Genomic DNA, 24,332 nt, shown 5'->3' with positions numbered 1-24,332 from the left:
GAGCAGGCTTGTCCCCTGAAGACTAAAAGCAGGGCCCCAGCCCTGGGCTTGCCCACAGTGTAACCTCAGTAACCACCAAGCGTGTGTTCAGGCAATACTTACCCTGCCAGCTCCTGAAGTTGCCCTGATGTTTTCCTTCTGCTTCCTAACTTTAGGTGTCACCCAAGTGCCTCTTCTGGTCTACCGGACCCTCAGTGGACTTCTCCTGGTGTTGGACGTGACTGGAAAGCCTAACTTCATCTCCCGCTACCGAATTCATGTCGACAACAATGGCCGTGTAAGTGTTGCTGCAGCTTCTGCAGGCTGGAGCACAGAGAGCAGGGGCTGAAGCTGCGACCTCCAAACTCTGCTAGCCAGCCCTGGACAGAGCATGGCCAGTGCGAGCCCAGCGCTTCTGTAAAAGGCTCCCCCAGATTAGAAGCTTAGAGAGAGTACATAATATGTCTCAAATCTCAAAGCCAGCCAGTTAAGACTCATGTCTGGTCTCCTGACCCCTAGACTTGGCTCTACACCTGCCTGTTCTGGCCCTTGACACCTGGGTCAGCATTTTAGGAACAGAAATGACTGTCTCAGTCCAGCACTGACCAAGCCCCAGAGAAGTCAGGCAGGTCTCCCCTTACCCACGGGGTCAGGGACAGCAATGGCAGACGCCGACAGATATCAGTTGGCCTTGTTTGGGAAGGACACAGCTGCGGAAACAATGGATAACCCCACCATCATTAATTCTGTCTGTGTGCATGTGGTTGTTTTTTAAGCAGGGACTCCTTCCCGATTATTTCATTCAACCAATTGAACAGAGCTACCAGATTTTATAAGACCAGTCCATGCTCTGCTTACCCTCCCTCTCTTCTGGACAGGATAGCTAGTTAATGCTTCTCCTCCTTCTTCAAATCCTCAACACATCCTCCTAGATTATGGCTTTGCCTTCAAGTAGAAGAGACCCTTCACAGCCTCGCACCACTGTAGCCTGCAGGGAGCAACTGCACGCGTGCTCTCCCTGTCCACCTGAGGCAGCATGTAGTCTCTCCTTCTTCCTCCTCCAGCTGTTCCTCTACCATCTGTACACTGCAGCCACCACCTCTTGTTTACTCCAGCAATTATTCTTTCTCTTTCTTGCATTCTTTTAATTTTTCCTCTCCTGCTCTCTTCAGTTCAGTTCAGTTCAGTCGCTCAGTCATGTCCGACTCTTTGCGACCCCATGAGCTGCAGCAGGCCAGGCCTCCCTGTCCATCACCAACTCCCAGAGTTTACCCAAACTCATGTCCATTGAGTCGGTGATGCCATCCAACCATCTCATCCTCTGTCGTCCCCTTCTTCTCCTGCCCTCAATCTTTCCCAGCATCAGGGTCTTTTCAAGTAAGTCAGCTCTTTGCATCAGGTGGCCAAAGTACTGGAGTGTCAGCTTCAGCATCAGTCCTTTCAATGAACATCCAGGACTGATCTCCTTTAGGATGGACTGATTGGATCTCCTTGCAGTCCAAGGGACTCTCAAGAGTCTTCTCCAACACCACAGTTCAAAAGCATCAATTCTTCAGGAGTCAGCTTTCTTTATAGTCCAACTCTCACATCCATACGTGACTACTGAAAAAACCATAGCCTTGACTTGACGGACCTTTGTTGGCAAACTACTGTCTCTGCTTTTTAATATGCTGTCTAGGTTGGTTGTAACTTTCGAAGGAGTAAGTATCTTTTAATTTCATGGCTGCAATCACCATCTGCAGTAATTTTGGAGCCCAGAAAAATAAAGCCAGCCACTGTCTCCCCATCTATTTGCCATGAAGTGATGGGACCAGATGCCATGATCTTCGTTTTCTGAATGTTGAGCTTTAAGCCAACTTTTTCACTCTCCTCTTTCACTTTCATCAAGAGGCTCTTTAGTTCTTCCATTTCTGCCATAAGGGTGGTGTCATCTGCATATCTGAGGTTATTGATATTTCTCCCAACAATCTTGATTCCAGCTGTGGTTCATCCAGCCCAGCATTTCTCATGATGTACTCTGCATAGAAGTTAAATAAGCAGAGTGACAATATACAGCCTTGACGTACTCCTTTTCTTATTTGGAACCAGTCTGTTGTTCCATGTCCAGTTCTAACTGTTGTTTCCTGACCTGCATACAGATTTCTCAAGAGGCAGGTCAGGTGGTCTGGTATTCCCATCTCTTTCAGAATTTTCCAGTTTATTGTGATCCACACAGTCAAAGGGTTTGGCATAGTCAATAAAGCAGAAATAGATGTTTTTCTGGAACTCTCTTGCTTTTTTGACGATCCAGTGGATGTTGGCAATTTGATCTCTGTTTCCTCTGCCTTTTGTAAAACCAGCTTGAACATCTGAAAGTTCACAGATCACGTATTGCTGGCTTGGAGAATTTTGAGCATTACTTTATTAGCGTATGCTCTCTTCCTCTCTGCTTTATCACAAACCTGCTATAATTTATCCCAGCTTAAAAACCAAACCAGACTCAAAACTGTTACCTCCCTCTCCCATACACACTCCCACTCATATTTTTGGTCCTCTTTGCAGAGTTGTCTCTACAGTTTCCAGTTCCTCTGTCTACTCTTATTCCCCATCATTTCACACTATGAAGAATGGAAAACACATATACAGAAGGCGAAAAGGTAGTACCCTGATCACTCATTTACCCACCACCTAGATTCACCAATCTTAAACAGTTCAAAATGTGTGCTTTTGCTATATATAAAAATATAAATATCTATGCATCTATAATTTTTTGGTTTGAAACTAAGACATCATAAAACTCTAAATCCTTCAGCCTGTACCTCGTACAAATAAACACAAAACTATCGTCTCACCTACTCTAGCTAGAAACTTCCTTCCATCAGCCTTAACCTCCATGGCTCCTTCAGAAATGTACAGGTTGCCAGTGTCCCTGTCACAGGCTTGTCTCATTAGCCCTAATAGGACTGTTTTCACAGTTGCTCATTGCCACCCTGTTGCAGCTTCTTATACTGGCTCCCAAGGCCCTGCTCTGCCCTCCAGCCTCATAGTTTATCCCTTCACAGTCTGCTTTCTGGTCCCACCTCAGCCTAATCTCCCCAGCCTCTTAATGTTGACACGCAGGGCTCAGCCTTGCTCTCCTCTGTCCTCATCTCTTCAGTGTCATGATTTTAAATAGCGCCTAAACTCTGACAGCTCACACACATTTATCTCTCAAACCCAGACTCTCTCCTGATCCAGGATCAAATATCCACCTGCCTCATAGACATCTCCAATCCAACATGATCTACAGACCATTTCTGAACTTCTGCTCCCTCCAAAGTCTTTGCTCCCCACAGCCTCCCCCATCCGAGTTGGGCAGCTTCTCACACCCAGAGCCTTGGAGTCACTCTTGAGAATGTTCTTTCCCTCACACTCCACATCCAGTCTATCAGGAAACCTCCAGAATCCAACCACTTCTCACCACCTCCATTGCCACCTCCCTGGTCTGCACCACCGTCCTCTCATGTGTGTATTTTTGCAATTCTAATTAGCCTCTCCATTTCTGTTCTTGGTCTCCGACTGTCTATTCCCAACACAGCAGCCAGAGTAACCCTGTACATGCTGTCACTTCTTGGCTCACAACCTCGGGATGACATCTACTTCTCTTGGAGTAAAAGTCCAAGTCCTCAGCGTGGCTTCAGGGGCCCTTATGCACTGGCTCCTCCCCAGCTCTTGACCTCACCTTCCACACTCCTCACCCCACTGCTCACTCCTATCCAGCCACAGATGCCAGGAGTGTGCTGCCTTAGAGCCTTCTTCCAGCTCTTCCCTTTACCCGAACACACTCCCCCTCCATAAACGTTTCCTCTTCATCATTTGTTCAAATCTCACCATCAATGAAGTTTACCCCGATCATTCTATTTAAAATGGTAAGCATGTAAGTTCAGTGAGGGCAGGAATTTGTTTTGTTCACTGTTTTCTTCCCAGCACACAAAACACTGCCAGGAACGTAGAAAGTATTCAATAAATATCATTTGAATGAATGAGTGATCATACATCACACTCTCCTTTCGGTCGAGGTTGCCAGAAGAGGTGTTTTACTTCCTCTATAGGTAGTCTGAAATGAGTCTGGCCAGACTTGGCTTTGCCATGGCATGAAACTGAAGGTTTAGAGACTGAATTCTGGTCCCTCAATACACACAGAGCTTGGAGAAGCCAGAGAGCCAGGCCTGAAGTATAAGGACCACTCTGAACCTGGCCTTGCCTTGGGGCAATACACCTCCAGATTGCAGAAATTTCTCAGAAAGAAATCCTTTCTGACACCCCTAAACCAGTTCATTAGGACCAGCAAGTGACCTGTGGTCATGGGGCCATTCCCTGGCCATTCCTTGACCAACAAGTTGGTCAAGAGGCCAGATAGCAGCTCCCTGGCTCCTTCTTCACTGGGGCCTGAGGCAGTGAGACTAGATTGCATGAAAAGAAAGGGGGTGACTGGTCCCCAAGGAAAGGTTGGCTGCAGCATAGAGGCCCAATGGGGTGTGAGCATGTGGGGCCAGCTCTCCACAGTGACCTGGGAGAACGCTCAGGCAGGCCCCCATCCTGAGCCGAGGTCACTGAGGGTGACATCCTGTCACTGAGGGTGACTACCACCCTGAACACCAGGAAGACCCACTTATACAAGTTGGTCAAGAGGCCAGATTGCAGCTCTCTGACTCACATCCTTCTTCACTTGGGCCTGGTGAAGCGAGGCTAGACCACATGAGGAGGCCCATCACCTCGATCTCTGCACCTGACCCTGGTCAAGCCTCCCTGGATGACCAGGGGCCAAAAGGCTGAAGGAGTCAGGCTGACCGCCTTCTCCACGCTCCCCAAGGTACCTGTGTGAATACATGGGGTTGGGCCCGGGCGAGAAACGGGGAGGACAGTGGTGGAAGTTGTAGAAGGAGGAAGCAGCAGGCAAGTTCAGACAGACACTCAGGCTGGGGGAGGGGACTTTCCAAAAGCAGGGCATGTCCAGGTGGCTCCCCGCTGAGGTGGTCCGCACTCGGGGGCTGCCAGCTCCAGCCAGACATTACTCCTAGCACCCAGGAAACAAGGCCTCCTTGGAGTTGTGGGGATGGGACACCACCACCTGGTCTGGAAAGCCTCTTGTTATCTAGGTAACAGGAAGACCACTCTGCTCCATAGCTGACAACCCAAGACAACCCAGGAGTGTCTGGAACTCCCGTTTATGCCTGTGGCAGGGCAGTTTCCCATTCACTCCCCTATGGAATCTTTTCTGGCCATCATCCACTTTGCAGCTCATACAACTGAGGCAGAGACAGGCTACGTCACCCTCCCCAAATTATGCACCACAAAAACTCAAAGGCAGGTCTCTCTGGGTGCCATTTCAGTGTGTTTTCAACTTTGCTCCTTGTATGTAACCCCAGTTTTAACCTTTGCTTTCTCAAGTTCTGATCAGGGATGGGGAGAGGGAGGCTGGCAAATTATGAACTGGTAACTATCTTTGTAGACTCCTTCACCACCCAAAACCCTATAAGAAAATCCATAAGAAACATGAGTGGACAGTACCCATTGCTCCAACCTATCTGTCCAGCCTATTGGACATGTGGTGAGTAGAGTTCGGCTTCCCCAGAGGAGAGGGCAGAGGGCCCCAGTCCCCTTCCTTAAGCTAAGGTCTCCTGCGCAAAATGGGACCGCACTGGGAGTTTCTTTCTTCTGCCCCTTCCACAGCTACCATTTATGCTGGCATATCCAAGGAAAAGCCAGATGCCTAATGTGAGTTATCTCATTTAGTCCTCCCAACAAGCATTTAGAAACAACCATTCTGATAATGAGGAAGTTGAGGTTCAAACAGTTAATACCTTGTCCTAGGTTTCAAGCTTAAAAACTTGAAAGTTGCTTGAAATTCGCTCAGTTGTGTCCAGCTCTTTGCGACCCCATGGATTGTAGCCTGCCAGGCTCCTTTGTCCATGGAATTCCCTTCTCCAGGAGATCTTCCCAACCCAGGTATCAACCCTAGGTCTCCTGCTTTGCAGGCGGATTCTTTATGGTCTGAGCCACCAGGAAAGCTGAAGGACTACAGTAAATTAGGGTCCAGAAATTCATTCATCTTCCCCAGATCTGAGTCAGGAAGTCTTCCTGGTACCACTCGGGGGGAAGGGGACATCTACCTTGGTTCCCTTCCTCCCCTCAGGCCCCCCTTCAGACAGCTCTCTCCTTGCAGATCAATATGCTGCTGGCAATACTGGGTCCAATAGTAATGGGCTCCCACTTGTCCTCCATCACCATGTGGATTTCCTTGGCCTTCATCTTCACCATGATCTCCCACTGTGGCTACCACCTACTTTCTTGCCTTCACCTGAATTCCATGACTACCACCATCAAAAGTAAGGCACCTCTCCCCACTTTGGGTCTCTGGGCAGTTAACACTCACCTTTATTTCTGGAGCTCCTGACAGCAGACACTGGTGTCTCAGTGTAAATGTGGGTCTAGTGGAGGGAGAGGCGTCTGGGGTCAGCACAATAACCACCATCGTGGGACCCAGATCATCTTGCCATTTTGGTTCTGACACTGGATCTTCCTTGGCACTGTTTAAGCTCCATTTACACCTGGACCCCTTGAGTGTATGGCGTAAGCTATGAGCACTACCAGAAAAATGCATGTAGGCATACAATTCCTGCAGGTAATTCAAGGGGAGCTGTGCGCTTTCTGAAAGCCTCCAGTCTCAGCAGTGTGGTCCAGGACCCTCCTGCATCAGAAATCACCTGAGATGCTTTTTTCAAATGCAGGCTCTGGGGTTCCACTTCAGATACACAGAATCAAAGCCTCTGGGGAAACAGGGCCTGGCAACTGCATTTAGTAAGTGTTCCAGGGGAATCTGATGGGATTCCAGAACCTACCTCAACAAGCAGGCTCTGCTGGAGGTTCTGACTTGTATGCATCAAATCAGAGAGAGAACTTTTCAAAGGAAAAGCATCGATTTTCACTCTGGAGGGGCCCAGCAATCTGTGCACACCCACTCAGGTAACTCAGAAGCAGGTGGTGGGCACGGTGGGGACAGGTGTGGGGCAGGAAGGCTCAGGTGGGCACAGGTGGAATGGACATGAGCACACCAGCCTTCAGCACCCTCTCGTCTTCTCCAGGGTCAACCAGTGCTATGCGGCTCTGGGGATGCTGGACTACCTCCATGGGACTGACACTGTGTTTAAGCAGATCAAGGCCTACAAGAGACACATGATCCTGCTGGGCTTCACCCCAGTCTCTGAGAGCATCCCTGATCCTCCGAAGATGATGGACTAAGAAACAGCTGTAGTTCCACACTGGTCATCCCCTCAGCAGACAGTCCTCTGCTATGCCCGAGGACTCCTACTCACATCTAACATCTTGCTCCTTCAGCCACACACTCTGATGATGACCCTACAAGGGCAGGGGAAGATCAGCTTCCTGGAAAAGCAGAGCCACAGAGACTAGGGCTCCCCCAACTGCTCCTGTTATCCACAATGGGTCCAAGCATTCACAGAAGGAAGGAAAAAATACATCTTCCCAGAATGCAGGCCAGCCAGAGGGAAGAAGCTACTGGAGAGGGTTCCTAGGGAGTCCAATGGTCCTCTCCAATGGAAGGGGACAGGCACCCCACATGATCCCTTGGTGGCCCTGGCAGAATACAGAATGACAAGGTGGCAGGGAGCTGTGAGCCTGCAGCCATCCTTGCTCCTGGCACCAGGGGATGAGGGAACCAGATGCTGCTTTGTCCCTTCCTGTCCCCTAAAGCCTCTCTCATACCCTACTCAGGACAGGGTTAGGACACCCTGGCAACAGTTCTGGGATCAAGTTCCCATTACACACACACAAACGCCCCATTCAACTCAGCCCACTGCAACTGGACCTCAGCCTCCTCTGAAAAGAAAAATAAGTGACATAGCTTCTCCCAGGATAACTGAAATATAAAGAGGTGCAGAGGTCACCCTAACACCTTCAGCCACTCACAGACTCAAAGGCCAAAGCCTGTGGCCCTGCTCAGCTGGGGCCCTTGTAACCACAGAGGGAAGGGTCAGAGTGCTGACCTTGGAGGACACCCAACCGAGGTACCCTAGTATCCCCTGTATAAAGGACCAAAAAGGCTAGCACCCTCTTCCTCCAATAAGGCAGCAAGTACACATCTGAACAGTGGGTAAAATCTTCATTTCCACCCAAATGATCAACCAGTTGTTTCAGCACCCTTTTCACAGGATAATTTTAGCAGCAATGCCTTTTCTGATGAGACCTGTCTACAATGAAACCACAGAGCTGCCCAGGTGGAAGCCACCCCCACCCTGGGTTCCCAGGGCAGTCATTGTCCAGAACCCCGTGGCTCCCAAGATCAAGGTGAAGACCACTCCTACTTGAAAGGCCACCATTATCAGTTCCCAAAGTCCAGTATTTTCCTGAACTTTCAGTTCTCCTCTCTAGAATAACCACCTGCTGTAGTTTTATGAAATACTTCCATGTCTGAGAAGGCCTCTCCAGGCAGGACTATCAAAGAGGACCTCTTCCTATGGGCCAGATCCAGAGGACCCGCCCGGGAGGCCAACCAACTTACCAGGCAGCGACCCCCTGGGGCCTGGTTGGGCCCCAACTCCTCCCTGGGACTGGGCACCTTTATCTGGTGGTATACAGCTTCTGGAGCATCGGCGCTGTGCGTGCTCACGGCTGCTAGCCCACACCCACAATCCATCCTACAAATAGACGACTGGAGAGCAGCCCATTTTCAGTGAACTTAGCGAGGGTCCAGAGTGAGGAGTGTGTAGAAAAAGGAATGAAGGTCTTCCTCCCTTTCAGGTCTGTAGCCTGGAGGTAGTGTCAGGCTGCAGAGGGATGAAGGGCCTCATGTCTCACCGTTTCTTGGGCAGGTGTTTGGGCTGGCCCTCAGACTGGTTACCAAATAGGTTCCATCGAAGGCTGAAGTCTCAACCTTCCCACCAGAAAATGTGAAAGGACAAGCATGAGAAATAAACTGGTCTCCTTTGACCTGCAGTGGATACTTCTGAGACTTCTGTTCTGAGTTGTTCTGGCATCATGACCTCATGGCATGTGGGAGTCACAGCAGCACAAGGAACACTCCGCCCTCCCAGCCCCCCAACCTCCTTCAGTGTTCCCAGCAGGCAACAGAAGTGCAGTTCCTCTTCCAGAGAGGCCTGCAGAAGCCCTGGCTGGTGTCTCCTGGACTCACCTCTGCCCCCTGCAGGCCATCGGTGGTATTAAAGTCCCTGCTCTCCCCACACAAGGCGAACTGTCTGGAAAACCATTTGTGAAGGGATGCTGACGTGCCAGGCCCAGGACACTTAAAAGCTATTAGTGAATAACGCCCAGTTTTAGTTTTGTCAGTACACACTACAGCCAGACTGGCATCTGGTCACTACTGCTGGTGCCCAGCATCATGGGTCAGCAGCCTGGGGACCAGTCGTGGTGGGGGTGCTTGTCTTTCCTTCCCAGGCGTATCCGGGGCTGATCTGGATTCCGTTGGGCCAGAGTGCTGCTCCTCCTGTCCAGTCCATAGGGAAGTGTGCTCAGCGAGGAACCACAGCAACTTCTATGTTCCTGGCTGTGTCCTGATACAATGCCAAGCCACAGCAAGTGCATGAAATCCTGGAATTCCAGCTTCTGGACTGGGGCGTACTCTTGTCTGTGGCACTGACTATAGCTCCCCCGCCCTCAGACACAAGGCAGAGACATGAGCTCAAGACACATAGTTCTCCAGACCCGAGGAAGCACCTGAGCGCGCCAGGAGCCTCAGACACTGTCAGGAAAGCGCCCTGGAGAGGTTCCAGGTGCACATGCGAGGGCAGGTTCCCACGGATTTGAGGTCAGAACGTGAACCAGGCTCTACGCAACACACCCAATAGCCATACCCCTTCATGGGAGACCAGCCAGGCTACTTTTTTTTTGCCTTTTCAAGTTTTTATTTTTATACATTTTTTTTGTATTAAAAAGAAAAGCATAATTACCACAAATTACAAACGACTAAAGCAGGACTAGAATAATGAATGAATCACTTCAGCCTGAAAAGCAGATACTCTCAATAATATTAATGTTATAATACAAGCTCATTCAAGTATTTTACATTTTTTTTTCCTTGTAAATGTGATATCCTAGCACATGGTAAAGATAATGTACTATGAGCATAAGGTGGAACCTTCTCCGCAAAGCCAGATGACAAGTTTTCCTCTCCAGTCAGAATGGGCTGTATGTTCTGATCTTCTCTGCCTCTACCATCAATGTGGCTGAAGGAGAGGGTGGGGCTGGGGCAAACCCTGGGACCCTCACACACGAGATACTTGGGGGTCCCATTCAGGAGGGTGATCCAGACCACTCTACTCAGGCTTTTGGCAAAAAACCAGCCCCCCTCCCTAACTAGTTGTCTTCTTTGCCCCTCCTCCCACTGCCAGGGCTTTCTGAGCAGCTTTCTTTCGTAAAATCAATCACCAGGAAAGGGGAGAGAAGAACTACAATAGAACAGAACAAAACTTAACAACTTTGACATGGGGGCTCCTCACTGGGCTCTGAGCCCACGGGGTCCAGGCTGTGGCAGCGTCGGGCAGCCCCTCTCTACCCGGAGTGCCTTTCCTCCCAGGTTCAGGAGACAGCGGGAGAAACCTGCCCCTTAGCAGACCTGAGGTACACAGACCTCTGATGTTTGAGGCCCAAAGGTCATGTTGGCATGGACCCATCGCAGAAAGGTACAGGATGAACAGAAGGATTGGGGCAGGCTGTTGCTTCTGACTCAGATCTTGGATCCCCATGGAGGATGGTGGGTGTGAAGTGGCAAGCCCTGATGTCCTTTGCCACTCCTGGCATGCTTGTCACAGATACATCGGTCCTAAATTCAAGTGTCTTCAGAAAGTGAAGATGTAAACTACTCTTTGCAACATTAACTCCAAACATGTCACACAAAAAAAAAAGGAAAAAAAAGGAAGAAAAAAAGCACCCCCCCCCCATCCCCAGCCTGTATTGAGATGAAGTTCTCACCTCCCCACCCCAAAGGGGCTTCTTCTTTCTGGGGTGTCTGTGGGGAGGATCAGGGAGAGGATGGCAGCCCCCTGGCCTGAGAGTAAACTCTAGAGAACAGCCCATACCCCCAAGGCTTCCTTGTGACCCCAAACCCAGCAGAGGACAAACACTGAGGTTACTATGGTGCTGCAACAGTACAGGGCCGAGCAACCCAAAGGAAAAGGGGCGATTAAAGGAAGGAGGGGGTCCAAGTGTCCGGTGTGTGGTACATCATGGGGCAGGCACCGGGCTGGGCAGGGAGAGGCCTCAGACTCCACTGTCAGAGCACAGACCAGACACTCATCTCGGCTTTCGAGACAACCAGCTCACAGGAATGGAGATGGGCTTCCCCATACTGGGAGGGTAGAGACTGGGGGTGGGCGGGGGTGGCACAGCAATGAGGTGCCCAAGACAGAAGACAAGCCCTTGCCAGCCTGAGATACTGGCCCCTACTCCCAAATTTAGGGCCCAACAGAGGAAGCAGTTGAAAAGGGCTGAGAGTGTGAGCGCATGACCAACACCATCCCAGGGTGAGTGTGTCATCATGCCCACGCCCAGCCCCCAGCCCAGTCTGTGAAGGCCAGTCACGGGTCACCGTCCCTAGCTGCGGCTGCCAGGAGACCGGCCATTGCACTAATCATCCACAGCCCAAGACAAGCAGTCAGTGGCTGGAGAAGTGAAGACAGGCATACTCTATGTCCACATATACCTTCTGGCCATGGGGCTTCTCCAACTGGCAGGATTCCCCATGCCCTCAAGCCTCCTCATCACTTGTTCCTAGGCAGGGTCAACTGGAAGGTGGGCAGGGATGGCTTGCAGAGGGGTGATGCAAGATGGAGAAACCCACCCGGCCCACAGGAGGAGAACAGCGTCTTTCTCCACCTTTTAAGAGACAAAGCCTCCTGGAGGTCTCAGAGATCGATCGAGGGAACACAAGCAATGTTTCCAAGCCTCGGCTGCCAAGTGTTCACCTTTCCCCTCTGAGGTGGGGGAAGACGGTCAGGCTGAGGACAGTGTGTCCCAGATCCAGGCCAGTGCGGTCTTCCAACAATCTGAAGCAAACTTGGCCTTGGGGTTCCGAAGGTAGGATGAAGGGTGTCACGACAGGACGGAGCCTGGTGAGAGGAACAGCAAGCAGAGCGACGACACGACAGTGGCAGCAGCGTGTGGACACAGGGTGTCAGCTTCAAATGACGTAACAGCGGGGATATTTTGGGCACGGCTCTGATCTGAGCCACTCCCAACTCTCTTGCCTAGAGGCAGGAGGTGCTATACATGCAACTCAGTCAAGAGACAGATTCTAACCAATCCAGCCCAGGCACATCCAGAGAAGGTGGGAGCTCTTCAAGTTGACTCCACGGAGGAAAACAGGCATTTGAGTATTCAGATTCCCACTCCACAATAAGGCAACTTTTAAAAAAATACTATTTCCAAGAACAAAACAAAAAAATTCCAAGAGTAGGGGAAAGACATCACTTTCTGTGGATTAGGTGGGGGTTTTCTGATGGGGTTTTTTTGGTCTTTTATGGTCGATTTTGTCTTTTTTTTTTCATTTTCCCAAGGATGGAAAGGTCAGAGAAAAATAAAATAAATCATCTTTCAATAGTCTTTTCTGGTATGAGCAGCGTCTCTCTGGGCTGGAGTAAGGGGCATAGGGAGAGGGGGATGGAGAGAGGCTGAAACCTTCCCTCGCCCCACTTCTAGATCCTTTGGTTTCCTCCTCCCAGAAGATGGCAGAAGGGTGTAATGGGGACAGCAGGAAGAGAACATGGCGATGGCAAAGCCCCAGATAATCAAGGGGCTGGTGCTTGTAGGGCCCAGGGACGCTGCCAGAGCCTTCTATGAAACAGTGCTGGGCAATGGGGCCCACAGGGCCTTTTCATGGGCTGCATAGTTGGCCTGAGGGAGAGCAGGAGGCAGCTGTGGATGGGGACCAGGGTTGCGGCCTACCAGCCGCGGGCAGGGCTACAGAGTGATTTTGGTAATCCAGACGAACTATCAATAATTTAAAACTTGATATATATATATATATATATATATAAAAAATTTCCCCCTTACCCTCCCCCTCTTAGAAGAAGCTAGGATGTGAAGAAGAGTCATGGAGAGAGAAGAGGGAAGGGGGTGTGTGGAGGCTCCTGCCCAGGGGTACCTCTGATAGCCCAAATGGTATACACATTGCTACTCAGCACGAAGGCCCATCCTAATGACTACAGGCCTGTCCCTTCTCTGTCCCCTCTCTCCTGGGACTGGGCACCCCCATAGACGCTCACCTACTCCCTCCATCCCTTCTCCCCCAAAAACCCCAGGGCTAAAGGGCTTTTCACTTTCCCAAAGTCTGTGAATCCGAGTGCTGGCTTGTCCATTTGGCATCTTCCCGGATGGGCTGGCCAGTGGGTGGTGTGGGGGGCTGGCTGGTGGTGGGTCTGCTGGAAGACTGGGAGGGGCACCGTTTCCTGCCCTCGCCGCTGCCACCTCCTGCTGCCGCTGGGTGTCGCTTGTGGTTGCCCTCCTCACCCATGGGGGGCTGTAACAAGGAGGGAGTCGCAGGTGATTAGGGAGCACTACCCACACCACCTCCCTTGCCAGAGCTATTCAGAGACCCCCTACTTCCTACTTCCCAGTGTAGATGATAAATGGGTTTATAACCCTAAAAACTAGTCACTAGTTTTATTAAGCACATCTCCATGCCAAGATGCCAAACCCTGTGCTGATTTATGTACATTTACTCATGGGGTCTACACCACTCTTTGATGTAGACCTGACCATCTAATTTCACAGATGAAGACAGCGAAGCACAGAAAAATAATTTGGTGCCAAGGGGTCCAGAATTTTTAACTGGTAAGGACAAAATCTGAAACAGGCCTATCCAGCACTGAAGCCCAGGCCTTTATCCATACATCTTTCCGCTCCCTTTCTGGGAAGTGGCGGCTGCTCAGGAGATGGTACATGGAACGTGGCATGCAATACGCTGACATGCCTCCATTCAGAAGGCCCAGAGACTGCTGGGGACTGCTTCATGGCTCTAAAAAGGACACTGATCTTAAGAGTCAGGCTGGGATCCAGTCTAGCCTCACCACTGCCAGAGGTCCTGTAACCCCAAGGTCACCTTGCCCCTTTCTGGGAGCCAAAGCTGAGCCCTTTTTGCTCTGCTCCCAACAGGTCTCCCTATTCTCTGCACATGCACCCCTCTGCCCGCCTCCAGCCCCCAAAGGAGGAAGTCTGGACTAAGGATGGAAGAGAACGGACCTATCTTTTTGTCAGGACACCTGAGCAGTGCTGCCACTATCTCACTGGCTGGCCATGGGCTCCTGATCATCCACTGCTATAGTGATGACAACAAGAACCCTGCCTGCTTCACTTTATAAAGGTTTAAAAAGGTCAAAGCAGTGTCTGACGCACAATAAAGTCAAAATTTTTAAGTATGTGAAGACTATTACTTACTTCTGTTTGCCCTTTTGCTAAAAGGTTTCAAGGGAGTAAGACGACTGGCATATCCCTACTACATTATAAACACTTTGAAGGAAAAAGTTTTACTTATCTCTGGAATCCCTGATACACTCAGGACAGAAGAGGAACCAGTAGTCATAACTTTGACCCACCACTGGATGTCACTGTTGAGTCACTGTGCCAAGGAGTGGGAGGAGCAGGGAAGAACTAGACATACTTTATCAAGTTCTGGGGTTGGAACTGACCTCTCCCAGAAAGAATAAGAACATTTACCTAGGGTACTCATCCTGATCACCTCTAAATACGGTATAGCAGCAAAGAGGGATGGAGATAAGACAGAAAGGGCATTATGATGGTTTAGCCACATCCACTATGGAAAAGGGAGTGGGAAGTGATCGCAAACCCTCCCATGAGCCTTCACTGCCCACTTCTCACACCTTCTGTTTAAGAAACTTAAGGCCCAAAAGGGACAAGAAGGATCCCTTTGCTAGTGGCCCAGCTGGGATCAAAACCCAGGTATCCAGATCTCTGGTTCAGTTTTCTTTCTAAGACAATCAGGGTGGGAAAGATGAGAGACATCCACTCACATCCACTCGGAAGTCTTCGAGACGTCGGAATTTGCCGAGGTATTCTTGAAGTTTGGGGTCAATGTCCAAATTTTTGGCTTTGGAATATTTCAAGAAGGCCCAGAACTTTTCTAGCCCATACAGCTGACCTGCAGGGGAAGACAGGTAGAAAGAAGCTTGGCTGCTGAGAAGTTAATAGAGAGGCTCGGGAGAAGGGTATATGATGTGATACAGACAAGCCCAGGGGCCGAGAAGACAGATGACCAGGGCTCACAGAGTCCCAACTCTGACTCTTACCTGCTTCGTAGTCCTTCACGGTTTCCTCCTGAAAGTCCTTAAATATGTCCAGCCGGAACTTCTTTTCCAGGCCATAACTGTAGTATCGAAAAAGGCACTCTAAACCATATCTGTAGGAGAACACAAGTCAGTGAAATCAGAACAGTTTCTTTATCTGTAAATAGGAAATACATCTGGATGATAGATGAACTATGAAACCGTTTAAAATACATGGATTACTGAGAAAATGCTAAGTGTTCTCTGAGAAGGCTGGCAATTAATGCTAGTCTAAATGAGTCCAGCATTAAACGTTCGCCAAGGGTCAGCAAACTTGGGCCAAATGAACAACAGCCTTTTGCCCACACCTATTTGCCTATGAAGTATCACTGGTTACTTTCTGCTGCTAGAGCAGAGAGTAGTTGTAACAGAGACTTTATGTTCCACAAACATAAGCTATTTGTTGTCTGTTCCCTAAGCAAATTTTGTCAATCACCAGCATAAGTTCTCTGCAAAGCCATTTGACCATGGAAATCAGATCACCTATTCACTCACTGGACTCAGAAATTTCAATTCTAGCAACGTATACAGGGAAATGACCAAAAATACAGATTTAGATTTTACAGATGTACCAAAATTGTTCATAGCAGCATTCTTTTGAAAAACTTAAGTCTTAGAAAAGTGATTAAGAAAAATCGTGGTAACTGTACAACAGAATAATACAATCTATTTAAAATTATAATTTAAGTATACACTGATGGATACTTAAGGAGATATTAACAATACATTATAAAGTAGAAAAGATATGTTTCAAAGTGTTATAGGTAGACAAACATATTTTGTAAACAAGTAAGTAAATTTTAAATCTACACATGCACACAAAGTCTGGCAGGGCACAGAATATGATGTTAAATACACTGACATGGGTTATCTTTGGGAGGTAGGATTTTCAAATGATCTTATCTCTATTTTCTAAACTTTCAGCCAAAAGCATAAAACTTTTTTAAGATGGCAAAAAGGTTAAGTATTTTAACAACATGGAGAAATGCTCATGCTTATAAATGATGAAGAACGTATTAAAAAAAGCATTCCTTTATGACCTGAATTCATAAATATGGCAGAACATTAACACTGGTTGTCTCTGGACTGAAGGATGTTTTCCCCCAGCTTCTTTAAACATTTGTCCTTTTCAAATTCTTCACAGAGAAAAGATTTTACTTGGGAAAAGTGTCCCTCTAGTTTTTTTTTTTTAATAGCAAAACATTAAAAGTAATTGAAGTATCTATTAATAGGAGACTACTGAAATAAATTATACTGTACATCTAAACAGTAAGACCATATAAGCCATTAAAAAAAAAAAAACCAAAGAGGTGTGCATGTTGGGAGGCGGGGGGAGACTACACACGTCTGTCCTTGCTTACATAAGCAAAGTATTTTTAGAAAGAACTCACAAGATTCTAACAATACTGGCTGCCTGTGGGGAAAGGAACTAGATGGCCAGAAAACTAGGATGAGGAAGACTTCTCACTATATATAACCTGACGACTTCTTTGAATTTTGAATATATTACTTATTCAAAAGTACTAGTTTTTTTTTAATAAAGTACATGAAATATATACACAATGGACTTCCTATCACAGTTCTGGAAGCAGACCCAACAAAGATACCCTCTCACCATCTCTCAAGCACCAGAGTCTTCACCCCAATCTCACTCACCTGTAGCCTTCTTTGGCATCCTCCAGAGCCAACTGCTTGAATTCCTCATACATCTTTTTGTTGAAGTGATCTCTGAGGAAGAAGGACCAGAAGCGGAAGAGAGTGTTCATCTCCTGAGACTGGCCAATGCCCAAGCGTTTTCGCTCTGAAGGAGGAAGAGGAAAGATGTAATTTAGAGCCAGGCTGCCTGTGCTGTGGGGGACAAATGATCCTGTGGCTCAAAGACATCGGTCCTTTCTCCTCCCAATTCCTTTGCTCATCACCGTTAAGTCTCCGGGGGGGTATTCACTGAGGACTAACTATTCTGCAGCAGGCCCTGCTGCTGGGCATGGGGCATGAGCACCCCCAGAAGTAGGTGGCATCTGCTTCTGAAGCAGGCATCCTGGTCTACCTCTCCACCTCAAATATCACTGCTCTCAGTGTAGTTAGAACCAGGAAAAGCACAAATAAGTAATCCATGCACTCAACAAATTACATTCATCATATCATTGTTACCGATTATTTTAGGAGTCCTACAATATTAAGTAAAAATGGTACATGCGAGGGCGGTTCAAGAGGGAGGAGACATATATATACCTATGGCTGATTCATGTTGATGTATGACAGAAACCAACACAATATTGTAAAGCAATTATCTTCCAATTAAAAATTTTAAAATATATACACACACACACAACACCAAAGAACAAGAAACAACAGATAAAATTTTTTTAAATCTGGTATCATTTAAAAATTAAGAACCTTTGTACTTCAAAGGACATGATCAACAAACAAGGTGAAAAGACAACCCACAGGATGGGAAAAATATTTGCAAATTATGTTATCTGATAAGGGACTTAGAAAAACTTATTACACCTTAATAACAAAGACAAGTAATTCAGTTAAAATACAGACAAAGGATATGAATGGACATTTCTCCCAAGAAGATATACAAATGGCCATTAAGCATATGAAAAAATGCTCAACATTATTAGCTATCAAAACCATATCAAATAAAATCAAAACCATGACAGGATATCATCACACACCCACTAGGACGGCTATACTCAAAAGGAAGATGATAGTGTCAGGACGATACGGAGAAACCAGAACCCTCATACACTGCTGTGAGCGATATAACATGATGCCGCTACTGAAGCAAACAGTCTTGCAGCAGTTCCTCAAAAGGTTACACAAAACTACCCTATTATATGACCTGGGAATTCCACTGTTCCACTCAAGATAAATGAAAACCTATGTCCACACAAAAACATGTACAGGAATGTTCAAAGTAGCATTACTCATGAAAAGACAAAGCAGAAATTTTGTCCATCAACTGATGAATGGATAAACAAAAGGTAGTATCATCCACAGTGGAATGTTGTTTGATAATAAAAAGGCATTAAGTACTGATACACGGTACAACATAAATGAACCTTGAAATTATACGCGAAAGGAAAGAAGCCAGTCACAAAGGATCACGTGTTACATGAGCCCACGTTCATGAAGTCAAATCCAGAGAGACAGAGCAGATGGTGGTTGTGTAGGTCTGGGAGGAGTTGGGGAGGGGCAGGGAGGGGGAATGACTAGTAAGGGGCACAGGGCTTACTTCTAAGGTAACGAAAATGTTCTAAAATGGATCTGGTGATGGATACACAACTCAAATATATTAAAAGCCACTGAGTTTGTATGCTTCAAATAGGTGAATCATATAGTGTGTGAACTGTATTTCACAGATGCTCTGAGCATCTTTAGAGACAACCCAAGAGAAACCTACAGTTAAAAGGTTATCTCCTTTTGTGACAAAAGGAAACATGCGAGTGTCCAGAGAGGCTCTCTCCTTACATTCTCATCTAGAGTAGGGGTTAGCCATCTTTTTTTCTCTAAGGAGCTACAGAGTAAATATTTTAGGCTTTGCAGGTCACATATGGTCTCTGTCATAAAGTCTCACCCTCCCCACCCCTACTTAAAAATGTTAAAACAAAAACTGTTCTTAGCTCTAGGGCCATACAAAGACAGGTTGCTGGCTGCATTTGGTCCACAGGTCATCATCTTTCTGGAGAATATATGCTGTCTCATGCATATTTGTTTGTAACATTGATGGTTTCACCAGAAACAGGAAAGAAAAATCCTTTTTTTTTTTTTAATATCAACAGAGAAAAATCAAGGAACAGGAATATTCTAAGCACCAGATCCTCTTTGCCTCCTATATTCTATAACTAACTTCAGTCCTTCCTGCTATAATGTTATGTCACTTCTTGCTCTGAGGCTAGAGAACAGTCACCTGCTCCACCAGCCCTTACTCTGGATCTCAGTAGTGGCCCAGGAAGCTCCACCCTCTCCCTCTGTGCTTCTTACCATTAAGGCAGCGCCTACGATACTTGTGGTAGACGTGTTGTGTGAAGCCGTTTTCCTTGAGCAGCTCGTGGGAAGGATGTTGGAACTTGGGCAGCGACTGAGGGGTACAGCCATAGCTGCCAACTGCAGGCGTGCCTTCTGAGGGACTGGAGCTGCAGAGACCATGAAACAGAATGTCACCAGGTTCCCCAGAGAAGCCAACCATCAGATAGGAGGGGTCCCTCTGGTTCCTTCCAGCCTTCAACATTCAGCCTCTCAGTGTAACAAAGAAGCCCAGCTACTGTACTAGACCCTTAATGAACTATATGCATGGATCTCACTTATTATATCCATGGGTCTCACTTACTCAACCAACCTTTGGATGTTTTTTTAACAGTGAGGACATTGGGGCTCACAGAGACTAGGAGTCTTGCCCTGTCACAGAGCTAATATTTAACATCTCAGATCTGTACAATGCCCAAACCTGAGTTTTTAGCTGTTTATTTATCCCATGTTAACATTTAACTTTCCTTAACGAGCTGTAATGGGTTAACCCATCCATATTTTTTGTAAAACCACCCTCTATCTTTGCAGAAAATAAATAAGAGTGCATAGGTCAGTGGCTCCCAAACCTTCTCTGGAATTCAGAACACTGGGGTCATTTTCCTGAGAATAAATAAAAAGGAATCCAGGCCCTACCCCCAGAAGCTGTGTCCAGCAGACACAGCTGTACTTTTATTCAACTCCTGAGCTATCCAGAGGGAGGCAGCAGATATGCATGTCTGAAATCAACTGAGCTGACCTCCCATGAGAATGCCATGCAGCCACCACACTTCAGAAAGCAGCCTTCCTCTCCCCAGGATCTGGATTTAAGCTCTCTAGACTACTCCTGGTTTTTTGGATTTGGATGAGGGCCCCTTCCTTAAATTTTCCTTCATTTGCAGACCAAAGAGGTACTCTTGTCTTGGTGTCATCACGGTCATGGCTCTGCTGCCCTCCCTGCAGTCAGCCTGATCCCCTTTCCCATGGCCCACACCTGATGGAAGCAGTCCGGGGCCTGTGCTCGCGGGAATCCATCACCCAGCCCACGTGACTCTCCAAAGGTGGGTTCGAGCTGTGTCTTGTCTTCCTTTTCCGAGGCGTCTGCAAAGGTCAGTGTGGGATTTGTTAATATACAGTCATACTCATATGAATCTGAGGAGCATCAAGTATTTGTAAGATTACGATACCCTCCTAAAGTCTGAGTTATCTCACAATTTACAAAGCATTTTCATATCTAGTCTCATGTGATGTCCACAGCTGTGAGGAGGAGCTGGCACACCTACTTGACAGGTGACAAAATTGAGGCTTGTGGGTGATGTGATCTGCTCAAGGACCTGTCAGTTCTCCTTAGATCTTATCATGGCTGCTTGGGCCACCACTCCCAGCCCCCATTCCACACTGCAGATGGGGTCACTCAATCCCAGTGGGCCCACTAGCCTAAGAATATGGAGCAGGTGGGGGTGGGGTGGGGGTGTGTGGTACTTTCTTAGCTCAAGACAAGGGACAGAAGCAGAGGCCCGAAGGCAGTCAAGTGAGCCCAAGACTTAGTGGCTTAGCATCAATGCCTCACCTTAGCATCCAGTGTTCGACCTTCCTTCACCACTGGATAAAACCGCGATGTCTGGCTTGAATCTTTGAGCTGCGGTGTCCGGGGTGTGCGGGGGGTCCTGGCATTGCGGTAGTTTGGCGACTCTGGGACAGTGGTTGGTAGAGAGCGGGCGATGGTGGAAGGCTCGGGAGCACCAAACAGCTTGTTGGCCAGGGCATCAGTGGGAACTGCAGAAGCAGAGCGGTGACAGTGAGCAGAGGGGGGCCGGTAACTGCCTGTCCCCAGATGCCCCGTCAGACAGCTCCAGACTCTCCCACTCAGGCCAGGGTGGCAGGGGTCATCTCTCACCTTGCTGGAAGCGAGGTGGTCCAGGAGGGACCTCCTGGTTGGGATCCACAGGGGGCTCAGGGGTTAGTGTGTCAAACTGCTCCCGACTGATCATATTGACTTTCTTGAAGTTCTCGACTTCTTGCTACAGAGGACACGAGATGGGTGGGGAAAAGAGGCTGGTAAGAGGACTGCCCTAGCCTGTTTTAGGAATCAAGACAGGAAGTTGAGGAGGGCAGTTCCTATGTCCACATATGTGGAATTCTGGTTCCCGGGCTCTCAGCTGCCCATCACCATGCCTCAACCCCAGGTGCCCAGGGGTTGAATGTGCTCACCCAGCAGCACTTGCCCAGCCCTCCCTGCAGCAGCACTGAGGTCAGAACTCCAGCCCCCCAGGAACCTGCTACAGACTCCCCTCCCCAACTCTTCCTGCAATTCTCTCATTTCGAAACACATTACTATTACCACTCACTACAGAGGCTCACCAGAAGCCGACTGACCACCATACACAAAATGCCTACACTTCCAGTTCTGACTGTTTCTAGGCAGCACTGAGTTTTTAAAAGACCTATCTTTTCTCCATATTCCATACTCAAAAGCAAGTTCCTCAAAATGCCTTTAAACTTTAATACATGCCTAAATATTTAAGAACAGAAATGAAAATCCAATCTTATTCTTCACAAAAGTGTCTAGCCAACCTCTGAAATTAAACATGGATGATCAAGAAGCAGGATGATCCCCTCTCACATGGGCAGTTTACAGTGTTTATACACCTCTTCTCATTCTTAATATCCCCCACAAGGAGTGTCAATTGTCACTCCCTTTTATTTGATGAGGGTGCTGAGCTTCTGTGCCCAAGGCCACGCGGTTGTCAGCTTTCCTCTGCCTCACATCACAGGCACCCTAGGCCCCCACCACCACTATGCCCAAGGCTCACCTTGATCTGGGAATACTCAGGTTCGAACTTCTCAGTCCACAGGTCCTGCTCATAGTAGAAGAGCCCATCATTAATGACCTTGGCCAGCTCAGCACTCATCTTGGCACGCGAGGTGTGGTTGCCAGTGCGGTCGCCCCCTGGGTGCCGGCGCATGTAAGGTGGTGTCTGAGTGACAATGAGGATTTTGTTGACATCTCGGTCATCAATCTCATAGTCAGAGTCCTCATCAGACCAGGCGGTAAAGGTATTCTTCCGTCCATCCATCTGCTCCATTTCCTCATCAAACAGGAAATCCAGTTCCTCTTGCTCATCTTGATCCTTGGACATCAGCTGCTGAGAGGGCAGATGCTGAGGCAGAGTGGTCGAGTGAACAAATCTGGGTTCCTCTGACTTCTAAAATGGGGGGAGACCAAAGAGAGAGAATCACCAGGAAGTCCTTAGGCCAGGCTGTCACTGTCCCCTGAGAGAAGCCCTGACCCCTCAACACGGGACTGTTACATCTGCAGCCCTGAAAATGACACCAAGTCACAGCTGTCAGCACTGGAGTCACTCACGAAAAAAGGATGTCCCATACGACTCTGGGTTTCTCCACTCACAGTTCACATCAGTCCTTCACAAACACTGAAACGACAAGCTCTCTGTATGTACAGACTGCACTCTCATTTACCTAAATACACACCCCTCCACAGCACCTGGCCTCCAAGCATATACATGAAGAAGTTCAACAGGCTGCTTCATCCTTTTCCCCATCCCCAACTCCGCCCAATAAGCTGGAAGCTTCACCAGGCAAGAACCACAGCTGCCTTGCCTTCCATCGCACCCTCAGAACTTACATTGGGACCAAACAACAGCCCATGTTCAACTATTTGCTAAATGGGTAAGAACCCACTGGTACCAGGCCCTGTGACCAGGTCCTTGAACTTATGGAGCTCACAGTTTAGAGGGCGAAAAAGTCAACCAACCAACTGCAATGTGATGGTAAAGACTATAAATAGGCCTCGTGGGAGTACTTAGGGAGGGGCACTTAAGCAAATGGGGGCGGGACTGGGGACACTCAGGGAAGGCTTCTGTGAAGAAGTGATTATGAAAGGACCTGTTTAGGCAAGCCAGATGAAGGCAGGGACAAAGACTGTAAGAGGCAAAACAGACAAAAAACCAAAAACACAGCATGTCCCAAAGGCAGGAGAAAAAACAAGACCCCTTTCAGCCAAAACGAAGTATTTCAGAGTGTTGATACGATGAATTATCTGCAAGTTTTTGGAGGTAAAACATCTGTTTACCTCACACAACATATTTAAACATTAATTCCCTGCTGTGCCAAAAAAAAAGCTTTTTGTATAAATCTTAAACTACTCTCTTTTGCAAGGGTCAGGATAGGCCAGGTGGAAGTGGAGGGCTCTAATTCTGGACTGGGGGCTAGGTGTCTTTGGAAAGGCCTTTCCAAAGCCTCTGCAGTCTTAAGGACTGAACTGAACCTTGTCAGGTCCTTGTCACTTACTACCTTCTCTTCACATTCTAGCCTATCTGATACTTCTTGAACAACCAGAACAGACAGGGTTGGGGGTGTGGGGGCAGGAAGGAGATGAGGGAATCGATCACAGTGGTACAATGGTAAAGGGGGCACAGAATTCCATACAAGGTCATCTATCAGGTCTCCTCTCAAGGCCTAGACCAAGGTATCCAAAGAAGGGATGGCAGTGGGCAGGTGAATGGAGAAGTTTGTTCCTCAAATTTTAGTTTCAGATTGAAACACTTCTCTAACAGAAGACTATGTGTGAGCTACTCATATATTGGTCTACTATTTCTAGAGCAATCTAACCCCTCCTTCCTTTCAACCTAAGATAAAGTGAGGCCTTCAGATATTAAAGAAGTTTCCCAAGGTCACCAGCCAACAATGACAGAAGACCTGAGTTCCAGTCTAGACTCTAACTCTCCAGGCCATGGGTCTGCACCTTCTCCCTTCCCTTTTCCAAGGATTTGATGGAGTTATATATGAGACAGTGAGGACAAATTCAGGGGGACGGCACTAAATAATGCAGCCATAAGGACTTAGATGAGGCAAAAAGAACAGCCAAGGGGCTTCCCTGGTGGCCCAGTGGCTAAGACTGTGCTTCCACTGCAGAGGGCACAAGTCTGATCCCTGGTCAGGGAACTAACAGCCCACATGCTACACAGACTGGCCAAATAAGGCCCC

At 48.0% G+C, this 24,332-nt stretch overlaps 2 protein-coding genes across 2 annotated transcripts in view; one reads left to right on the top strand and one right to left on the bottom strand.

The window, feature by feature from the left end:
* The window catches only part of FAXDC2 (fatty acid hydroxylase domain containing 2), a 28,120-nt gene extending 19,174 nt beyond the window's left edge, over nt 1-8,946 (top strand). The window contains 6 exon segments of the mRNA XM_059888915.1: nt 156-302; nt 5,181-5,304; nt 5,450-5,552; nt 6,134-6,281; nt 6,284-6,326; nt 7,083-8,946. Coding sequence (XP_059744898.1) covers nt 156-302; nt 5,181-5,304; nt 5,450-5,552; nt 6,134-6,281; nt 6,284-6,326; nt 7,083-7,239 — 722 coding nt within the window. The 3' untranslated portion in view covers nt 7,240-8,946.
* Nucleotides 8,947-9,854: 908 nt separating this feature from the next.
* The window catches only part of LARP1 (La ribonucleoprotein 1, translational regulator), a 61,768-nt gene continuing 47,290 nt past the window's right edge, over nt 9,855-24,332 (bottom strand). Inside the window, exons 11-19 of the mRNA XM_024995265.2 lie at nt 22,139-22,531; nt 21,223-21,346; nt 20,896-21,101; nt 20,320-20,426; nt 19,305-19,456; nt 16,968-17,112; nt 15,276-15,385; nt 15,000-15,127; nt 9,855-13,489 (exon numbers count right to left, since the gene is read on the bottom strand). Coding sequence (XP_024851033.1) covers nt 13,286-13,489; nt 15,000-15,127; nt 15,276-15,385; nt 16,968-17,112; nt 19,305-19,456; nt 20,320-20,426; nt 20,896-21,101; nt 21,223-21,346; nt 22,139-22,531 — 1,569 coding nt within the window. The 3' untranslated portion in view covers nt 9,855-13,285. The remainder of the gene's footprint in view (nt 13,490-14,999; nt 15,128-15,275; nt 15,386-16,967; nt 17,113-19,304; nt 19,457-20,319; nt 20,427-20,895; nt 21,102-21,222; nt 21,347-22,138; nt 22,532-24,332) is intronic.

This window comes from Bos taurus, chromosome 7 (genome assembly GCF_002263795.3).
Source record: "Bos taurus isolate L1 Dominette 01449 registration number 42190680 breed Hereford chromosome 7, ARS-UCD2.0, whole genome shotgun sequence".
In the NCBI taxonomy this organism is placed as follows: Eukaryota; Metazoa; Chordata; class Mammalia; order Artiodactyla; family Bovidae; genus Bos; species Bos taurus.
Note: the sequence above shows the minus strand (reverse complement) of the source record. Positions and strands in the feature narration are given on the sequence as shown.